Consider the following 20132-nt stretch of genomic DNA (forward strand, 5'->3'; position numbering starts at 1 on the left):
CAATCACAGACTCAAAGAGCTGTAGAGTCGGAAGGGACCCCAAAGGTCATCCAGTCCAACCCCCGCAGTTCAGAAATCCCCGCTAGAGCATCCCTGATGATGGCCATCCAGACTCTGCTTAAAACCCTCCCTAATAATAATAATAATAATAATTTATTATTTATACCCCGCCCATCTGGCTGGGCTTCCCCAGCCACTCTGGGCGGCTTCCAACAAAATATTAAAATACAGTAATGCATCAAACATTAAAAGCTTCCCTAGACAGGGCTGCCTTCAGATGTCTTCTAAAAGTCTGGCAGTTGTTTTTCTCTTTGACATCTGATGGGAAGGCGTTCCACAGGGCAGGTGCCACCACTGAGAAGGCCCTCTGCCTGGTTCCCTATAGCTTTTTTTCTTCCAACGGGGGAATCGCCAGAAGGCCCTCAGAGCTGGACCTCAGTGTCCGGGCTGAACGAAGGGGGTTGAGACGCTCCCATGAACAAGAGCCCCCCCTTTCTGAATAGACCCGCCCTGTAAGGGGCTTCAGGGGCCCCTTCTGACTGAGGCCAAAGGCCAAAGAGATTATGGACGTGAGGTCCTCCTTGCCGCAGTTCCCACTCTGAATGCTTCTCTCCAGACACCTGGCAGCTTTCCTTGTTTCTTGTGCAGAAAATCCAGGGGAGTTTCTCATGGCTGGGAAAGCGCTGGCATGACCCATTCACATCCCAAGTGGTTACGGACAGGACTGCTTTAATGACCGCCTGCATGACGTGGCCCCTAGTCTAAGGTGAACGCCTGAGGCGTGTCCAGCAGGGGGATCCATTAGGCTGGCAAGCAGGCCGGGCGGGGCCTTCTCAGCGGTGGCCCCAAAGGAGGTGCCTGATCTTGCTCGCTCTCCAAATTATTCCTTGGCACCTCTCAGCTCTTCTTTTGCCAGCCCAATGCCCTGCCCCCACCTTCCAGTATGGCGAGGAAGCAGGGCCCAATCCCTTCCCTTCCGTGGTTCACAGCTGGGCTCCTGACTGTCTCCCTCTGCATCCACAGCCCTCTTCTGGCAGCCACCCCCCCCCCCCCCGCTACTCCTGCCGCTCTCTTTGCAGGGCGCTTCACCTTCGCCCCCCCCCCCCTTATTCCTGCCTCCCGCCTGATCTCCACCATCTCTGGCATCAGCCTTCCCCGGACTTAATCGCCTCCCGCCTCCTGCAAGCCAGCCAGCACCGTTCCTTATCTCCATCTCTTAAACCTTTTGTCTCTTCACATATGAGCTTCATAATCTCTTTCAATATATGCACAGCAACATTTCAAAGCTTTCTCCCTTTAGGGAAAAACCCGCTAAAAATCCATTGTCTTTAGAGCGGATGAGCTCACCGGGTGCTGAGGCACTTCCAAGGATTCCGGCTGCGCTCCCCCTACGCCCCACGGTTTGGGGGCTTAGCCCCACACCAGCCCCCAGCACAAGGGGGCCTCTGGTGTGGAATGACTCCCCTCCATGATTTTGCCACACACACAGCCTTTCCAAACATTGCTTTTCACAGGCAAAGACCTCGTCTGACTCTTGGGAGAATCAGAAGCTGCCTTGCACCGCATGGGGCCATGCTTACCTACCCTGACTGGCAGCAGCAGCAGCAAGAGGAGAGCCTGATTGTGGCAGGATCAGGCCAAGGGGGGGTGGGCAGTCCCACAGGGGCCAAGCAGAAGCCCCCTCTGCTGCAAAAAGCCTGGCTCCCTGGGCAGCCCCACACGGCGTGCGTCACAGCAGCCAAGAAAAGGCAATAAAATACTGCCAGGCGTGAAGAGGCAGAGGAGAGAGGCGTTTGCCTCCACCTCTACTAACAGGAAAACTTGAGGCCTTCCCACGGAGCTGAAGCCTGGAAGAGTCAGGGCAAATAAAAGCTCGGCTGAAACTGCGGAACTCCTTGCCACAAGAGGCAGCGACGGCCTCCAAGCTCTCCTTCCGGTGGGCTCTCCTTCCTTGGAGGTTTTTCAGCAGAGGCTGGGGGGGCACCTGTCAGGGATGACTCTGTAGACCAGTGTTTCCCAAATGTTTTTGGGCAACGGCACACCTGCTTACCGGAAAAAAATCTCGCGGCACACCACCATTAAAGCCCCGCCCCGTGACGTCAGCGCGCAGCGTCACGCCGGGAGGGACGCACAAAAGTGAACGTTTTTTCCCTTCCCCTTGCCGGGGTGGGAGGAGGCAGCAGAGCGAGGGACTGAGGGACGGCGGCAGCTGAGGCGGCGGCGGCTGTTGTGGTGGTGGCGGCGATAGCGGGCGGAGGAGGAGCCGTTGCCGGGAGTTGCTGCTGCTGCTGTTGCTGCTGCTGCCCGGACATGCCGGCCTCCTCCTCCTCCGCTGTCTCGCGCTCCTCCCTTTTGCGCGCGCTGCCCCGCCGCTCGGCACCACCACCGCGGAGCCGCCCCCGACTCGACGCGGATCCTCGCCGCCGCCGCCTCTCGCCGCCCGACTCGCCCGCCTCCCTCCCACGGCACACCAGCCGGTGTCTCACGGCACACTAGTGTGCCGCGGAACACCGGTTGGGAAACACTGCTGTAGACATTCCTGGCGGGAGGGGGCTGGACTGGATGACCCTCGGGGTCCCTTCTGACTCTACAACTCTATGAAAATGTGACAAAATCATGGAGGAGGGGGCTGTTGATGGCAGCATCATTATCTGTCTTTTAGGCTCCAGGAGAAAACAACTCGCTTCAGCCAAGCGAGGACCCACCAAGCAGGGAGCTTGGTCGGGGGGCAGCTCGTGGGCTGGTTAAACGACCCCCGTGAGCCGCTTGTGCCCCGTGGGCCTTTGGTTGCCAACCCGTTATAAGGTGTACATTCTTTGTTTCCTCAGCTTGTAAACCACCTTGGGTATTGTAAGATAGAAAGACAGTATACAAATTAAGTGTGATGATGACAAATTGGAGAACAGGACGATGCCTCCTTTGGCCTGACACAAAAGGCGCTTCACGTTCTTATGGAGAAACTCTGCACACACCAACTGAGGTCTAGAAGACCCTCCCTCCAGTTCTCCACTCGCAAAACCCCCCTTGCAAGGAACTCCAGCCCTCCTTCCACTCCAAGCGGAGCCTGCAGGAATTAATGTCCCAATCCGTTCTGGGCCAAAACACAAGCGAGCGCCGGACACGCTCAAATAGCTCCTGCCCTCCAATTATCCTCGTCCTCCTCTCTCGACTGCGGGGGCTGCTCCTTGCTGCGCCTCCTTCGCCCACCCTCCCAAGCCACAAAAGCAGGTGAAGGAACCTCAGCGCAGCGCCTGGCACCAAATTTCCAAGGAAGCCTCGTGGCAGCGGGATGAGCGGATGCTGCTGAGAGGCCCTTGGAAACCTCCCGGTTCCTTATCCAAGCCGGACGGAGACAGAGAGCTCCTTCCCAAAAGCAGCAGCTGATCTGCATGTGCAAAACTCACTTGCTCCGGTGAGATTTGCACACTGGAGTGATTTGTACGTCTGGGGCCCTGTGAGGTCAGAGAGAGGCAATGGAAAAGGCCAAAGGCTCTCTCGACAGGAGAGCCCAGTGGTAGCAGCAATGCGGCTGCTATGGGAGAGTCCAGCAGGGCCCACACCCTGCAAGGGGCCTCAGGCTCCCGCTGAAAAATTGCTATTTTTTAATTTTATTTCAAAAAGGGTAATTTGCTTTGAGAACCACCCAGCTTTGGCCACTGGGCAAGGGAACAATGGAACGTAATTGCACAAATTAGATCATCTGCTCCTTGCCAGGGAACAGGGAGGGATAGAGGACCTTTTCTAGCACAAGGCTCCATCTCCTTGTGGCGAGGGAGCCTTGGGGGGGGGGGGCAGAGACACCCCACACACAATGCACACCCCTCCCTCATCCCACCCTGCCCTCCTTTCCCGGCATTTGGCCCCCGTTGCGCTCCCCACAACCAGACCCCCCCCACTCCGCCCATCCTCACATTAAATGGGGCTTTAAAAAAGGTGCCCCTGTGAACAACGGAGCTTTTAAAAATAAAAAATTGTGGGTCGCATGCAGCCCAGAGGGGGGGGGCTGGAAGGACCAGAGGTATCTGTCCATGTTGGGTAATATTCAAAGCAGCTCTCGATAAAGACCCAGCGGCAGCCAAGGACACGGAAAGCCATAAACGAATCGAGAAGAAACCATTCAAAGGGTCTGAAAAGACAAGGGGCGATAGAGGCTTCCACTCTCGCTTTCTCCTCCCACCTCCACGTGCCCCCCCCCGTTGAATCTTCAAAATCCGCTCCAGAGGGATGGAGCACATCTGGGTGGGGGGCACACGGAGGCAGGAGAGGAAGGGGGAGCCCCCCGGGGCGAGCGGAACTCTGCAGCCCAAGAAAGGCAGCCTTTATGAAGAAAATTTATCTCCCAATATAACCAAATCTCGACTTGTAATGGAGCCTCCAGGAACAGAGAAGGCCTGCGGGGGGGGGGGAGAGGAAGCAGAGAGACCGGCCTCTGCCAAGGAAGACCCCCCCCCAGCCCCTCTCTCCCGCTGGAGGCAGGCAAGGCAGCTCACCAGACAAGCATTTGGGGAAAGACGGGGGTCCCAACGCTCAGGGACTGATTTCCAAGGCGCTTGGTGGTTCTCTATCCTTTACTGTTTTTCAGTTTAAACGGCACGGGGTGCTTTCCAGGCGGAAGAACGCAAATAAACTCATGAAACAGAAAACCTAGGGACCAAAAGCAGGCGAGGACCCCAAAGCCATCGCCTGCGGCAACAGACAGAAACCCAAATCCAACTAACTCAGTGCCAGCGTAACAGAATAATTTCTCCCACAATTTCTAGGTCTCTTATGTTGAAACGCAGCCAAGGTGAGATGCAACCTTAAATCAATGACTTCTCTTCTTCTCTTTCCATGGTTCATTTTGCGTACCATCCATCCCTGCATATTTTACCTAAACTAAACCACTCAGTAATCCATTGTTACAACCATCAGAACTTACTTCCACTCAATGCTACCGGCATTTTTAAATGAACACAATTCTTCTTTGGTTGGGACCTCACTCGTTTTCCATTTGGGGGCTAGCAAAACACGGGTCGCAGTAGCAACAGACATAAATAGTCTTTTCTGGCACCTGGGAATTTCCCTCTGAATTATCCCCAGCAAAAAGGACTCTGGTTATTTTTGGAACGGTACTTTTAAACACTTTTTTCCAATGCATTATACAGTGGACTCTTGGGTTACGTTACCATTGGGTAATGCAATCCTCGGGTTGTGAACACGGCAAACCCAGAAGTGTATACTTCCGGCTTTGCCATGCGCACATGCACAAAAGTGCTCAGTTGCGCAGTGCGCGTGCGCAGAAGGGAGACTCCAGCTACAAATTTTTTGGGATACAGCCAGGCCTCCGGAACAGATCCTGTTCGTAACCAGAGGTACCACTGTACAGTCATACCTCATGTTACATTTGCTTCAGGTTGTGTGTTTTCAGGTGTTTTCAGGTTGCATCCCGTGGCAACCCGGAAGTAACAAACCACCACATATGATAAAACGTACCCTCAACCTCATTACATCTCATTAAATGGCTTTGCTGAGATTCCTGCACTGATGGGGGTTGGAATGGATGATCTTTGCTGTACCTTCCAACTCTACCAATCTCTGATTCTATGGATTTATGGCCTTCTTCTCCAGGCCAGGTATGCACAGTCTGTTTCGAGGCCCCCAGCCAACCATCCCTCTGCCTTTTCTCAGCCCAACGGGGTGGGGAGATGGAGGACCCAGGCTTCATTCTCAGGAGGAAAAGGAGGCTGCCCTCCCCCCCCCCAAGACAAGCGGAAGACCCCCATCAAGGATTCCCAGGGCTCACAAGCCACGGCTGCCACTGGCAGAGCAGCAGGAGAGCAACCGGCCCAAAAAGCTCTACAAAACTGTAGGGTCCCCACAGCAATAATCCAGAAAGACTCGGCAGAGACTCCGCTGCCAGCCACACATCCCTTTCCAAAGCCGAGATCCGGGGTCACTTTGAACAAACGTCCACGGGTCTTAGGCCCACTCGTGGCAGTGGAGAGACTGAGGCATTGGGGGGCGGGAAGCAATGGGGCAAACAGCGGGCAGTCCCTCCTCCCCCCAAAACTGCCCCTCTTCAGACAGAGGCTCTCCTGGAAACGCGGTGACAAGCAAGAAAGTGGATTTTCAGCCAGCCTCCCCTCGCCCAACAGACGCAGCCTCCCCCCCTGCAGGAGCCCTTCCCCAGGCACAGCCTACCTGGGTGCCTTCGCCTTCCAGCCGAGGGGGGCGGATGCTGGAGAGGTGGACCGTTTTGTAGTCGCCCGAGTTGAGCTTCACCACAATGGCGTCTGCGTTCAGCACCTGCATCACCTGCAGGAAGAGAGGAGCAAAGCCAGAGGTCAGAACCGGCCGGCAGCCATGGGCTTGGGAGAGGCGGGGATCAGGGGATCTCGCGCTTGTTTCTATTACGCATTGTGTGCTTTTGTTTTCTGAAGCACCCTGAGATCCGTGGATGGGCAGCACATCTTGGAGGTCCCGGGCCTCAAGGAGGTTAGGCTGGCCTCAACCAGAGCCAGGGCCTTTTCAGCCCTGGCCCCAGCCTGGTGGGACGCTCTGTCGCAAGAGACCAGGGCCCTGCAGGACTTGACATCTTTCCGCAGGGCCTGCAAGACGGAGCTGTTCCGCCTGGCCTTTGGCCAAGGCACAGCCTGACCCCTCCTCTTTTACAAGACCCTGCATATAAGTGGCCTCTCTAACTCTTCTCGCCGGCTCATACAAATAGCTGAGCCTTGTGAGTACTTAAGCTTCCCAATCCCTATAGCTATAATTTGCAGGTAACCATTTGATCTTATTTTGATTTTAATCCAATTTTAAGCTGTATTTCAGTCAATCCCTAAATTTTATGTCTTAATGTATTATGTATTTTGATTACAGATAGGTAGCCGTGTTGGTCTGCTGTAGTCAAAAGAAAATAAAAAAAATCCATCCAGTAGCACCTTAGAGACCAACTAAGTTTGTTCTTGGTATGAGCTTTCATGTGCATGCACACTTCTTCAGATACAGTGAAACAGAAGTCTCCAGACCCTTATATATAGTGGGAGGTTGCAGTGGGGTTTTTCTCAGAAGGGTACTCCTCCTACCATCTCACCCCTTGCTTTTTCCTGTAAGACCAATTGCAGTCCTTAACAGTTGTCAACAGGTTTAGCACACCTATCCGCCAATCCCACATTCCCACCCCCCTTCTGAGTAATACCCCTCCCCACCCTCTCACTATATATAAGGGTCTGGCGACTTCTCTTTCAGTGTATCTGAAGAAGTGTGCATGCACACGAAAGCTCATGTATTTTGATGTTAGCCGCCCTGAGCCTGGTTCTGGCCAGGGAGGGTGGGATATAAATCATTTTCTTCTTCTTCTTCTTCTTCCAATGCAATGCAACGCAACACAACACAACACAACACAGCCTTGTGGTCCACAGCCGGACGCACTGACCCACTGCCCCGCAGAGATTCACACACAGCTCATTCCCTGCGTGGCGAAACCCTCTTTTGGAGCAGCCGCCTCCAGACAGGGCGGGGAACTGAGGCGCTTTGCCTCTGCCGGAGCTTCTCCTGGGGTCTCCTCGTGAGGAGCGGCGCCTGGAGCCCCAACCACGGAGCCCCAGAGCCGCCACGTGGTCTCCGCTGGGGCTGAGAGCGTTGGTTTCAAAGGAGCCTCTCAACGCTCCTCTTTCCGCATTCTCGTGTTATCACTCCGTTTTTTAAATGCTTGTGAAATGCTTTCTAAAAGCTTTCCAAATGACTTTGTTTTACAGTAAATTACTACCGTAAATTACTACTTCAAAGCGCTGCGCTGCTCAAAGCACAGGCAGCTATTTCCATATTCCTGACGGGAGGAGAGGAGGAGAACGGGAGCAGAGAGACAGGGCAGGCTGACACGGAGGCTTCGCTCTGTGGCCCTCGGCTCCGGCACCTGCACCCGCTGGCCAGGAGGGGCCCACCAGCCCCCACCAGCCCCTCTGAGGGCACCCAAGGGAGATGAGATGCAGGACCAAGCCCAGCAGACCCAAGCGACACTCCCCAGCCTCCGATTCCCCCTGCATTCTGGTATTATACAGCTGCAGCCTTAAAGGCAGGATTGGGACCCGTAGCCCTCCGGATGCAGCAGCAGAACAACAACATCCCTGCCCAAATTAGTTGAGATTCCTAACACTGCAAGGGGCTGGACCAGATGACCCCCGGGACCCCCACAAATCTCACATGGCTTCCCCATCTCCGGGCTTTGGAATTAGAGTTGAATTACTGATAGGGGTTTTTTATGCGTTGCTAGTCCCCACGAAGGGTTTGCCCTGGAATAGTGTGCCGGCAAGCATGTGCTCCACCTCACACCTCAAACCTCCCCTGCCCCCCCCACGCCAAGCCAGCCCCCTCCAGCCACAAAGGAGACCAGCAGAGATGAGCTCCACACTCCTCTACAGGCCAGAGGGGGACAACTGCTTCCCTCCCTCCGCGCCAGTGATTGTGGGTGCCTCCCCAAGAGGCCAAAAGGGACTCCCCTGTTAGAATTCCTGCTCCGTGATTGCAGTCATGAGATTGTTGTCTGTCGCATGACAGTGTATGTTTTGACTCCACAGAGTGGGAAGTGATGGAGACAGGATGTTTGTGTTCCTGTGTTCTGTGAAGTGGGACTATTGTCCTTTGTTTTTTGTCTTTCCTGTCTGATTCTAGAGAGAGAGGGAGCCATGTTGCAGTGCTCCGTGTGTGTTTATATGTAAATAAAGTAGATTAGCCAAAATGCTGTGGTTTGTTACGCAAACTGCAAACACTCTGCGGATCCCTAAGTGTGCCGGTGTCGGTTGGCATCAGTCGCTGTGATGTTCGGGCTGAAGAAAGCTTTTGGAGCTCCCGAACGAACGACCAGGAGGGAGGGAACATGCCAGTCGGGCATGTGTCTCTGCCAGGGTCCTACTTGGGTGTAGGCTGAACTCCTGACATCCCCACCCCTTGCACCTTCTGGGGCTGGGAGTCTCATTTCTGGCATTTCAAAGTCCCTCCTCAAGCCGGCTTAGAAGATCACAACATTCAGAGGAGGAGTCTGCCTGGATCAAGCCCACCGAGTCCAGCACCCTCTTCTGCCCAGGAAAGGAAACCCACAAGCAGGATCCGACCACAAGAGCCCTTTTCGCTCCTGCCGTTTCCAGAAACTCACATCCAGAGAGACAGTGGAGGGCAGGGCAGAGGCGTCTTGGCTAGGAGCCATCAACGGCCCTCTCTGGATTTCCTTCCTCCTCTTTCAGAGTCATCCACTTGGGTGGCGCCCACTGCTTCCAGTGGGAGGGAGTTCCGCAGCTTAACGACGGCCTGGGTGAGGAAGGAGGAGGATGCTGTCCAGCCAAAGTTAGCAGACGGTACCCGTAGGCTGAGAAGACCCGAAATGTAGCTACGGCCTCCAATCGCCTGCCCGGTGGCATTATGGGCTCACCGCACCCCCTGCCCACTCCCCGCTACCCACCACAGACCTTGGGGGCTCTCCCCACCTCCAACCCGGGACGCCCCTGAAGCCACCTGCCTGTGTCCCCCCCCCCCCGGGCCAGCCAGCTCCCATCATCCGACCACCAAGACTCAGAAACCAAGCAGAATCGGAAGCCCACGGCTCCCAGCAGCTGCCCTCCAGCCAATCACAACCAGAAGAAGGGGGGCCCTTTCCAGGAGCGGATCCTGCCCCACCTCCCCCCCCCCCACCTGGCGGAGAGCAGCAAGTGCCTCTGATGTGCCTCTCAAGAGCATCATGAAGATTGATTTGCGCTGGCGGGGCTGCGGCTGGGGCCGTCCGCTCGCACTCAGAGCTCTCCGGCATCTGTCCTGATTTTCCCTGTCACTCGTAATTCACGGAGAGGGACCCAAAACTGACACTCCAGGATTGGGCGGCCCAGGGGGCTTTGCGCCGTGCTTTCCTTCGCCGCCAAATTAAGTGGCTTTTAGAGGCAGCAGGAGGAACAGAACACACACAAACACACAAAAGAGCAGAAGAAGGAGAGATTGCAGGATCAGGCTGAGGGCGCTTCTCTCCCACACACTGGGAGGCAGAGGCCTGGAAGCGAGGGGGGTCTAGGAGCAGTGGTGGGGTTGGAAGGGGGCCCCAGAGGCATCTAGTCCAACCCCCTGTGATGCAGGAATCCCAGCTGGAGAATCGCTAGGCACATTCCTTCATCCGAGGCGCAGACGAGGAGAGGTGGAGCCAGTGGAGGCTGGCAAAGGACCGGCTCCCTGCTGCCCGCTTGCAGGCAGAAAAGGGCACCTGGGGCAGCAAAAGCTGGTGCCCAAACAAATGAAGATGTCTCCCAGGGGCCACAAGGGCTCTGCGGAGTCTTTCTTGAGAGCGCAGCACTTGGAAGACCAGCCGATGCCTCGGCCACTGACCGCCTTCCTGATGCCAGCGCTGAGTTTTTCTCTGTATCCTCCTTCTTCTTTGGCCATCCCTTGTAGCCGAGTAAGATTGTCTTCCGTAAACACGGTTTTAACAGTGAGTCCGTAAGTGACTGTGGAGGCCAATTCTGGATCCACACGTCCTTCCACAGTGGGGACATTGGTTTCCGGGCAGGCGTTGATCATGGTGTGGATTTGCCAAGCGTGCCTTCCTCTTAGCGCATTTCTCCCTTTCGTCCTGAGTTCGAGCGTCTTCAAAGTCCATGACGCCTTTGGTAAAGGCTTTTCTCCAACTGGAGCGCTCACAGGCCAGTGTTTATAAGACATTTTTTTAAATTAGCTTTGAGACAGTCTTTAAACCTCTTTTGCTGACCACCAACATTATGCTTTCTATGTTCAAGTTCAGAATAGAGTAGTTGCTTTGGAAGATGATAATCAGGCAATAATCACTACATTTTTTAAGACTGGCCTTGAGACAGTCCTTCTTTAAACCTCCTTCGTTGACCACCATGCCAGCCTCTGCCATAAACAGCTGGCTGCAATTCCAGCAGTGCAGGGGCTGGAGTAGATGACCCCTGGGGTCCCTCCCAACTGTACTAGCAGGCGCACATGAGCAGACAGGCGAGCAACTCGGCTGAGGCAGGGAAGGGGGGCACCTCCCAAGCCCCCCACTACGCCGGCTGCCCCCTCAGCAGCGCATGGCACAACGGAGCCAACCTGGAGGTCCCGGGGGTCGCTCCCTGCCTGAGAACCCCGCAGAGCCCCTGCCAGCCAGGTCAGACGGCCCGACGGCCCGACTCTGCGTACAGCAGCTCCCCCTGCTCCTGCTCCCCCCCCTTACTTGGCAGCCTTCGTGGCAAAAGAGCGTTTTTGCCCGGCGGCAAAAGCCAGACACCTTCCGACAAGCTCAGCGGCCGAGCGCTTGGTGGGCACCTCTCCTCCAGGGACCATATGGTGGGAAAGAGCTGCCCTCAGCAGAAAGGAGGGCGAGGGGGGGCTGGCAGGGGGGCCGGCATGGCATCCGCGAAGGCAGGCCGCCTAATCGTTCTGAAGGGAACAGGCTGCTGAGCTGAGCGGAGGAGACAAGGAGACTCTCCGGCCGTGGAGAGAGGCTGCCAAGGAGGCTGGCTCAGCAGGGAGGCAGGCAGGCGGGGGCCGGGCCCCCTCACCCACCCGCAGGCTCCAGGTAGGAGCTGGGGAAGGCGCAGACAGAGGCCCCCAGAGCTTCCCAGGGTGCAGGAGGAGGGGGCGAAGGGGACCCCCCCCCCAGATCAACCCTCAGAGATGCCCTGCTGCAAGAAACTTAAGACTCTCTTCCCTTCCATTTTTAAGCAGCGGTCGGGTGGCCACCCGTCACAGGTGCTTTGGCCAAGATTCCTGGCACTGGAAGGGGATTGACTGGATGGCCTTTGGGGGTCCCTCCCAACTCTGTAATTCTATGATTCTGTGTCGCTGAATTAAAGAATTAAAGAACCTTTTAATGAGGGTGAAAGAGGAGAGCGCAAAATATGATCTGAAGCTCAAAATCAAAAAAATGAAGATCGTGGCCACTGGTCCCATCACCTCCTGGCAAATAGAAGGGGAAGAAATGGAAGCAGCGAGAGATTTTACTTTCTTGGGCTCCATGATCGCGGCAGATGGTGACAGCAGCCACGAAATTAAAAGATGGCTGCTCCTTGGGAGAAAAGCAATGAAAAACCTAGACAGCATCTTAAAAAGCAGAGACATCACCTTGCTGACAAAGGTCCGTGTAGTTCAAGCCATGGTTTTCCGAGTAGTGATGTATGGAAGTGAGAGCTGGACCATCAAGAAGGCTGATCACTGAAGAATTGATGCTTTTGAATTCTGGTGCTGGAGGAGACTCTTGAGAGTCCCATGGACTGCAAGAAGATCCAACCTCTCCATTCTGAAGGAAATCAGCCCTGAGTGCTCACTGGAAGGACAGATCCTGAAGCTGAGGCTCCAAGACTTTGGCCACCTCAGGAGAAGAGAAGACTCCCTGGAAAAGACCCTGATGTTGGGGAAGATGGAGGGCACAAGGAGAAGGGGACGACAGAGGACGAGATGGTGGGACAGTGTTCTCGAAGCTCCCAGCATGAGGGAGGCAGTGGAAGACAGGAGGGCCTGGCGTGCTCTGGTCCAGGGGGGCACAAAGAGGCAAACACAACTAAACGATTAAACAACAACGTGTTGCTGAACTACCGAGAAAGGTTTCTGGGGAAGCCCAGCCAGATGGGGTATAAAGAATAAATTGTTTTCTATTCTTATTATTCTTATTCTTATTCTTATTCTTATTATTTGACCGTTTAGGACTTCCTGACTTTGAAACAAAGAGGGCATCTCAGAAAGGTATAAATTGATGTGTGCTGTGGAGAAAGGGACGTTTTCCTCCCAGAACGAGAAGCGGGGGCCCTCCAAGGAAGATTCAAGGCGGCCGAAATAAAGTCCTTCGCGCAGCACAGAATTAAAGCTACAGGATTTGCAGTCGGACCCTCAAATTTAAGAGGGGATTAGGCAAATCTTACCTAGGCAAATCGAGGAGGCGGGGGAGGCCTTCTCCGCAGCCACGGCTGGGGGGGGGAGGGCTCTGTTCTACCGACATTGTAGCAGGACCTTTGGAGGCCAAAATGGCTATTGGCGACGATGGCCATTCTCTGCCTCCGCAGCCGAAAGCGGAAAATGTTCCTGTTTGCCAAATGCTGAGAAGCGCAGGAGGGGAGAGTTGCTCTTGGGCTCGGATTCCACTTGTGGGCTTCCCATCGTGGGCCTCATCCTGGGCCTCATCCTGCAGACGCTGCTTAGGTGGCTGCAGGAGTGCGGCTCCTGCACTCGTGTCTGGATGCAAAGGGACCAGGACGCTTCCAGAAGCTGTTTTCAAAGAGGGCAGAATTTGACCCGCCAGGGGAGTTCCTGCACCCGTTCCTTGAGACATCGGATTTGGCCAAAGTTCACCGGCCTTTGCTGCCTTCTGTCTGGACTAGCGCGCTCTTGGTTGGGCTGCCTTTGACAAGGGCCAGAAACCTCAGCTGGCTCTTAGAGCTGCAGCCGGACAGTCGACCAGGGCTGGATAGAGGGAGCAAACATCTCCCTTGTCAAAACAGCTCCACTGGGCAGCCAGTCTGCTCCCAGGCACAATGCAAAGTTCTGGGAATGTCCTATAAAGCCCTTCACAGCTCAGATCCAGCCAATCTGAAAGACCCCAACCTGCCAGGCGAACCTGCTGGAATCTGATATCTTCAAGGGGGGCCCTTCTCTCAGTCCCACCCCCCTCACAACCCCGCTGGGTGGGGACGCAGGAGAGGGCCTTCTCGGTGGTGGCTTCTCCAGGCACCTTTGGAACTTCCTGCCAAGGGAAGTCAAGGCTCCCTCCTTGCTCTCCTCCTTGCTCTTCTGACACAGTGGGGACCAAGGCTCCCTCCTTGCTCTCCTTCGGACAGCAGGGGAAGAACCGACTGCTTTTAGCGAAAGGTCTGCTGCTGTGATGGTTTTATTGTACTCAATACTTCTTACACACACATACAGACATATATTCCATTAATGTTTAATAGTTCTTAATTGCTGCTTTTTGTACTATGTTTTTGGCGTTGTGGGTTAAACCACAGAGCCTAGGACTTGCCGATCAGAAGGTCGGCGGTTCGAATCCCCGTGACGGGGTGAGCTCCCCTTGCTTGGTCCCTGCTCCTGCCAACCTAGCAGTTTGAAAGCATGTCAAAGTGCAAGTAGCTAAATAGGTACCGCTCTGGCAGGAAGGTAAACGGCATTTCCGTGCGCTGCTCTGGCTCACCAGAAGCGGCTTAGTCCTGCTGACCACATGACCCAGAAGCTGTACGCCGGCTCCCTCGGCCAATAAAGTGAGATGAGCGCCACAACCCCAGAGTCGGCCTCGACTGGACCTAATGGTCAGGGGTCCCTTTACCTTAACTTTAGCTGCAAGCCATGTTGAGTCCTGGTCATGGAAAAACACATTATTATTATTATTATTATTATTATTATTATTATTATTATTATTATTATTATTCCTGGTGAGCATAGAGGATGAGGAGCCAGAGGAAGACATGCTTTCCGCGAAGTCTGAGGCCCCATTTCCATCCTGGATGCTGGACCAAGGAGCCAGCCTTGTTCCCGCGCTCAGCCAGACGGGCCAAGGGCACCACCTAGCGGCCGTTCCCAAAACCTCACTTCAGGGCGGCTTCAGGGCAATCTGAGCCCGGCCCCTTCTGCTTCTGGAGCACCCAAGGAGGAGCTGGTGGGTGGGCGCCCAGAGCTCTCCCCCACAGACGCATCAAACAGAAGTAGCAAGACTGGGGGGCGCGGCTGGAGACGGGCCAGGAAATAAATAAATAAATAAATTTTACTTATACCCCGCCCTCCCCAGCCAAGACCGGGCTCAGTGCAGCTAACAACTGATATAAAAACAAATTGATTAAAACACAACTTAAAAACAAGATTAAAATACAACACTAAAACATTAAAATGCAGCCTCGTTTCAATGGAAACTCAAATCAAAAACTTTTTTAGGGAATGAAAACATCAGGTCGTCACCAAGGCCAACTAGCCAAACTGGTCCTACGTGGGCCAGAAAAAAAACTCTGGGAGAGGAGGATTGTAAGGCAGGAGGTTCCTTGAGCCTCAGCTGTTGATGCCCCAAACGCTTCCATGATGGCTGCAATGCCCTGGGCATGGTGCGGCCCCTGGAGACGGGCCAGGAAATAATGAAAGAAAGAAAGAAAGAAAGAAAGAAAGAAAGAAAGAAAGAAAGAAAGAAAGAAAGAAAGAAATTTTATTTATACTCCGCCCTCCCCAGCCAAGACCGGGCTCAGTGCAGCTAACAACTGATCCAAAGACAAATTGATTAAAATACAACATTAAAACATTAAAATGCAGCCTCATTTCAATGGAAACTCAAATCAAAAACTTTTGGGGGGGATGAAAACATCAGGTCGTCACCAAGGCCAACTATCCAGACTGGTCCTGTGTGGGCCAGAAAAAAGCCAGGGAAATCCCCAAATAGGAGTTCCATCACAGGAGGAGAAAGGAAAAAGGAAAGAGGAAAGAGGGGGAGGGGATCAAGTTGATTCCAAGCCAAAGGCCAGGCGGAACAACTCTGTCTTACAGGCCCTGCGGAAAGAAATCAGGGGCCCTGGTCTCAGGAGACAGAGCGTTCCACCAGGCCGGAGCCATCACTGAAAAGGCCCTGGCTCTGGTTGAGGCTAATCTGACTTCCTTAGGGCCCGGGACCTCTAGGGTGTTGCTATTTATGGACCTTAAGGTCCCCCATGGGGCAGACCGGGAGAGGCGGTCTCGTAGGTACAGGGGTCCTAGGCCGTGAAGGGCTTGAAAGGTCAAAGGTAAAGGGACCCCTGACCATTAGGTCCAGTCGTGGCCGACTCTGGGGTTGCGGCACTCATCTCGCTTTACTGTCCGAGGGAACCGGTGTCCAGCTTCTGGGTCATGTGGTCAGCAGGACTAAGCCGCTTCTGGAGAACCAGAGCAGCGCACGGAAACACCGTTTACCTTCCCGCCAGAGCTGTACCTATTTATCTACTTGCGCTTTGACATGCTTTTGAACTGCTAGGTTGGTAGGAGCAGGGGCCAAGCAACAGGAGCTCATCCCATCGCAGGGATTCGAACCGCCAACCTTCTGATCGGCAAGTCCTAGGCTCTGTGGTTTAACCCACAGCGCCACCCGCGTCCCTGAAACGTCAAAACCAACACCTTAAATCTGACCCTGTACTCCCCCGGGAGCCAGTGCAGCTGGAAAACAGGAAACAAAAACGGGCTCAGAATGCTTTTGCCCGCTACACGCAGGTGATGCGAGGACAGGCTCCCGGTTTGCTCCCAGGCACATCCCCAGGGGCTGCCGCCTTCCGCCTTTCCATGCCTCCCTGCCCTTCAGCTTCAAAGGCCCCCCACCCCTGAACGGGGTCACGAGACCCTTTCCCCCGAGTTAGTCACAGGCTGGAGCTGCGATGGGCTCAGACTGCGCTTCTTCCGCCCACTGCTCTTATTCTTAGCACGCCGTTTTGTTTGTTGACTTCTCTCCGTATTTGGTGAGCTGCCTCCAGAGGGGATTCATCGCAGGAAGAGGAGGCGGAAGCGCGGAGTAAGGGAATAACCCTTGCGAGGCGCAGGGGGGCGCAGGGTCACGCGGGGCAGCAGGCAGGCAACTGCAGGGACCCTCCCCGGGGGGGACGAGGGTGAGGGCTCTGGGGCAGAAGGGTCCGCCCCAGAGAAGCTCTTCTGGGTGATTCTGCGGGGGGCCACACAGCCCAACCCCACCCCGCCAGCCTGAAGATGCAGCGCTGCCATCCTCTCAGAAGACCCCTCTGCAAAAACCCAGGAAGACCAGAGCCATCCTTGCTTCATCGGAGGAAGAGGCAACGAGGGGAGGCTGGGCCCTGGAAGGGAGAAACCCCTTGCAGGGCAGAAGGTGGGTCCCCGCTCTTGCTGCTACGGGGGGCTCAGCCCCACCTTCTGCCTCGCTCTACCTCTCCTTTAAATCGGAACCAGTGAGGGCAGTGAAGATCCTGTGTGAGTGCCTGGAGGCGGTTGGAGGATGGATGGCGGATAACAGATTGAGGTTGAATCCTGACAAGACAGAAGAACTGTTTTGGGGGGACAGGGGGCGGGCAGGTGCGGAGGATTCCCTGGTCCTGAATGGGGTAACTGTGCCCCTGAAGGACCAGGTGCGCAGCCTGGGAGTCATTTTGGACTCACAGCTGTCCATGGAGGCGCAGGTCAGTTCTGTGTCCAGGGCAGCTGTCTCCCAGTTCCACCTGGTACGCAGGATGAGACCCTACCTGCCCGCAGACTGTCTCGCCAGAGTGGTGCATGCTTTAGTTATCTCCCGCTTGGACTACTGCCATGTGTTCTGCATGGGGCTACCTTTGAAGGTGACCCGGAAACTGCAATTAATCCAGAATGCTACTGGGAGTGGCCGCCGAGACCACATAACACGTGTCCTGAGAGATCTGCATTGGCTCCCAGTACATTTCCAAGCACAATACAAAATGTTGGTGCTGACCTTTAAGGCCCTAAACGGCCTCAGCCCAGTATACCTGAAGGAGCGTCTCCACCCCCATCGTTCAGCCCGGACACTGAGGTCCAGCGCTGAGGGCCTTCTGGCGGTTCCCTCCCTGCAAGAAGCCAAGTGACAGGGAACCAGGCAGAGGGCCTTCTCGGTAGTGGCGCCCGCCCTGTGGAAAGCCCTTCCAGCAGATGTCAAAGCGATAAACAACTATCAGACTTTTAGAAGACATCTGAAGGCAGCCCTCTTTAGGGAAGTTTTTAATGTTTGATGCTGTATTGTGCATTTAATACTTGGTTGGAAGCCACCCAGGGTGGCTGGGGAAGCCCAGCCAGATAGGCTGGGTATAAATAACTATTATTATTATTATTATTATTATTATTATTATTATTATTATTATTATTATTATTATTATTATTATTATTTCTGCTTTTAATATTTTAATACTACTACTACTACTATTATTATTATTTCTGGACCCACTTCAGAGCTCTGCGTTCCCTGCAGGGTGGTCTGAGCGTCACAAGACGCAGCAGCCCCAGCGCCACAGCGCCACCTCAGCAAGCCGATCTGGGGCCTTCAGCAAGGGGCAAGCCCCACAGAATGGGAGGGCGGAGCTTGGCGGAGCAGGGGCTGGCCACGCTTTCCAAGGCACCATGGCCACTTGGCAGTCCTTGCCTGGAGGGCACACGATGCTACCAGGGTCCCCGAGGGAGAGGGAGATTCTCACCAGCCTGCAGCCACTTCAGAGAATCTTATGGAAGGGACCCCAGGGGTCATCTAGTCCCATCTCAGCTCAAACACAAAAGATGCGAACACATCTTGGCAGGGGGTTGGACTCGATGGCCCTTGTGGTCTCTTCCAACTCTAGGATTCACTGATTCTATGATTCTACATGCAAACACCTCCAGGGAAATCAAAGAGACCTCCCTCTCTCCTGCTGCCTTGGCCTGCTCCCTGGAGGTGCCACCTGGAACCAAAGCTCCGGAGGCCCCTTCCCCTTCCCTGCCCCACAGCTGCTATAGAAGCGAAGGTGCCTGGGAGGAAGACCCCCACAGAAGCTGGAAACAGCGCCAGCCAGGGCAGAGCAGGCACCTGCAGCAGCGGGGCATGCGTGGAAATCCTATTTATTGGATTGCTTTCTTAGAAAGAGTTAACGTCAGCCACACAAATGGACATCGTGTTGCAGGTGCTGGTGTGATTTTCCACGCAGCAACACACACTTTCCTCCCATTACAGACATTGCATCTCCGTAGAAGCTGGCCTATTCACTGTTATTCCGGTAAACAGACAGAACCAAGAGGATCTTGGCCTTAGCAAAGTGGCCCAGTGCCCGAAACTCAATAAGCTACCGCATTTTTCGCTCTGTAGGACGCACTTTTTCCCCTCCAAAAATGAAGGATCAGGCAGTGCCTTGGCCAAAGGCCTGGTGGAACAGCTCCGTGTTGCAGGCCCTGCGGAAAGATGCCAAGTCCCACAGGGCCCTGGTCTCTTGGGACAGAGCGTTCCACCAGATCGGGGCCAGTACTGAAAAGGCCCTGGCTCTGGCTGAGGTCAGCCTAACCTCCCTGTGGCCCGGGACCTCCAAGATGTTTTTATTTGAAGACCGTAAGGTCCTCCGCAGGGCATACCAGGAGAGGTGTCCCATAGGTACGAGGGTCCTGGGCTGTATAGGACTGTATAAGCTCTTCTGCTTCCCTGCTTCAGGAGGCCAGAGGGACCAGCCAGGTGGAGATGCCAGGTGCCAACCTGGAACCCAGGGATCTCCACGTGGGCATGACTAGCCCTGTGCCAGTCACAAAACATGTGCCTGGGGAATTTCAGACACTGACCAGACCACGTGCCGTTCCCCTGGAGCTCCACCAGCTCTCTCCTGAGCAGGTGAGAATAGACACTGGCGTTGGGGGAGTGAGCCCTGGCCAAGAGCGGGCAGCACCCAGAGATGGCAGCCCGGGCGAGGGGAAGGCAAGGGGGCTTGAGGCTCCAGACCCATTCCTGGCTGCCCAAGCCTGTGGCTCTGCTGCCCTGCGTCACCCAGAGAGGGTGCCCGTTTCTCCAGCACCCCTGCCCCATATCGGCCTGGCAAAGACCCCCCCCCCTTGCCTACCTTGGCCACAAACTGCTTGTCCTTCTGGTCCAGGTTGACCGTGGGCGCCACGTAGTCCCTCCAGATCCTCAGCTTGCGCTCTTTGGCATACCTGGAACACAGCGAAGAATCAGAGTCCAAAGGGGACCAGAGAAACCCCCTCGGAGGAGGAAGAGGCCCCCCCCCGCCCTCCTTCCCGCCTCCAAGGCAGAACATTGGGCTGGGCCAGAACCCCGTCACCTGTTAAAAGTATTTTTTAAAGACTGGAATGATTTATTTTTTTAAACATACTTAAAAAGACCACTGTAAACAGTTAAAATCACTGGCAGGGATATAATGACACTTGCAATGTGAAATGAACTTGGGAAACTATGAATATATGATAGATAATGATGATAATGATAATGATAATAATAATAATAATAATATATTATTTATACCCCGCCCGTCTGGCTGGGTTTTTCCAGCCACTCTGGGCGGCTTCCAATGGAATATTAAAATACAATAACCCATTAAACATTAAAAGCTTCCCTAAACAGGGCTGCCTTCAGGTGTCTTCTAAAAGTTTGGTAGTTATTTTTCTCTTTGACATCTGGTAGGAGGACAGTAAAAGACGAAGAAAAGGGAAAAAGAATGTATTTTCTTTGGAAATGAAACCCATGGAGCGAGGGG

General features: G+C 54.5%; 1 protein-coding gene across 1 annotated transcript in view; it reads right to left on the bottom strand.

The window, feature by feature from the left end:
• The window catches only part of SND1 (staphylococcal nuclease and tudor domain containing 1), a 220023-nt gene that overhangs the window by 178013 nt on the left and 21878 nt on the right, over positions 1–20132 (bottom strand). The window contains exons 9-10 of the mRNA XM_082238802.1: positions 19482–19572; positions 6181–6294 (exon numbers count right to left, since the gene is read on the bottom strand). Of these exons, the coding sequence (XP_082094928.1) occupies positions 6181–6294; positions 19482–19572 (205 nt within the window). The remainder of the gene's footprint in view (positions 1–6180; positions 6295–19481; positions 19573–20132) is intronic.

This window comes from Podarcis vaucheri (genome assembly GCF_965113315.1).
Source record: "Podarcis vaucheri genome assembly, chromosome: 10".
Taxonomy (NCBI): Eukaryota; Metazoa; Chordata; class Lepidosauria; order Squamata; family Lacertidae; genus Podarcis; species Podarcis vaucheri.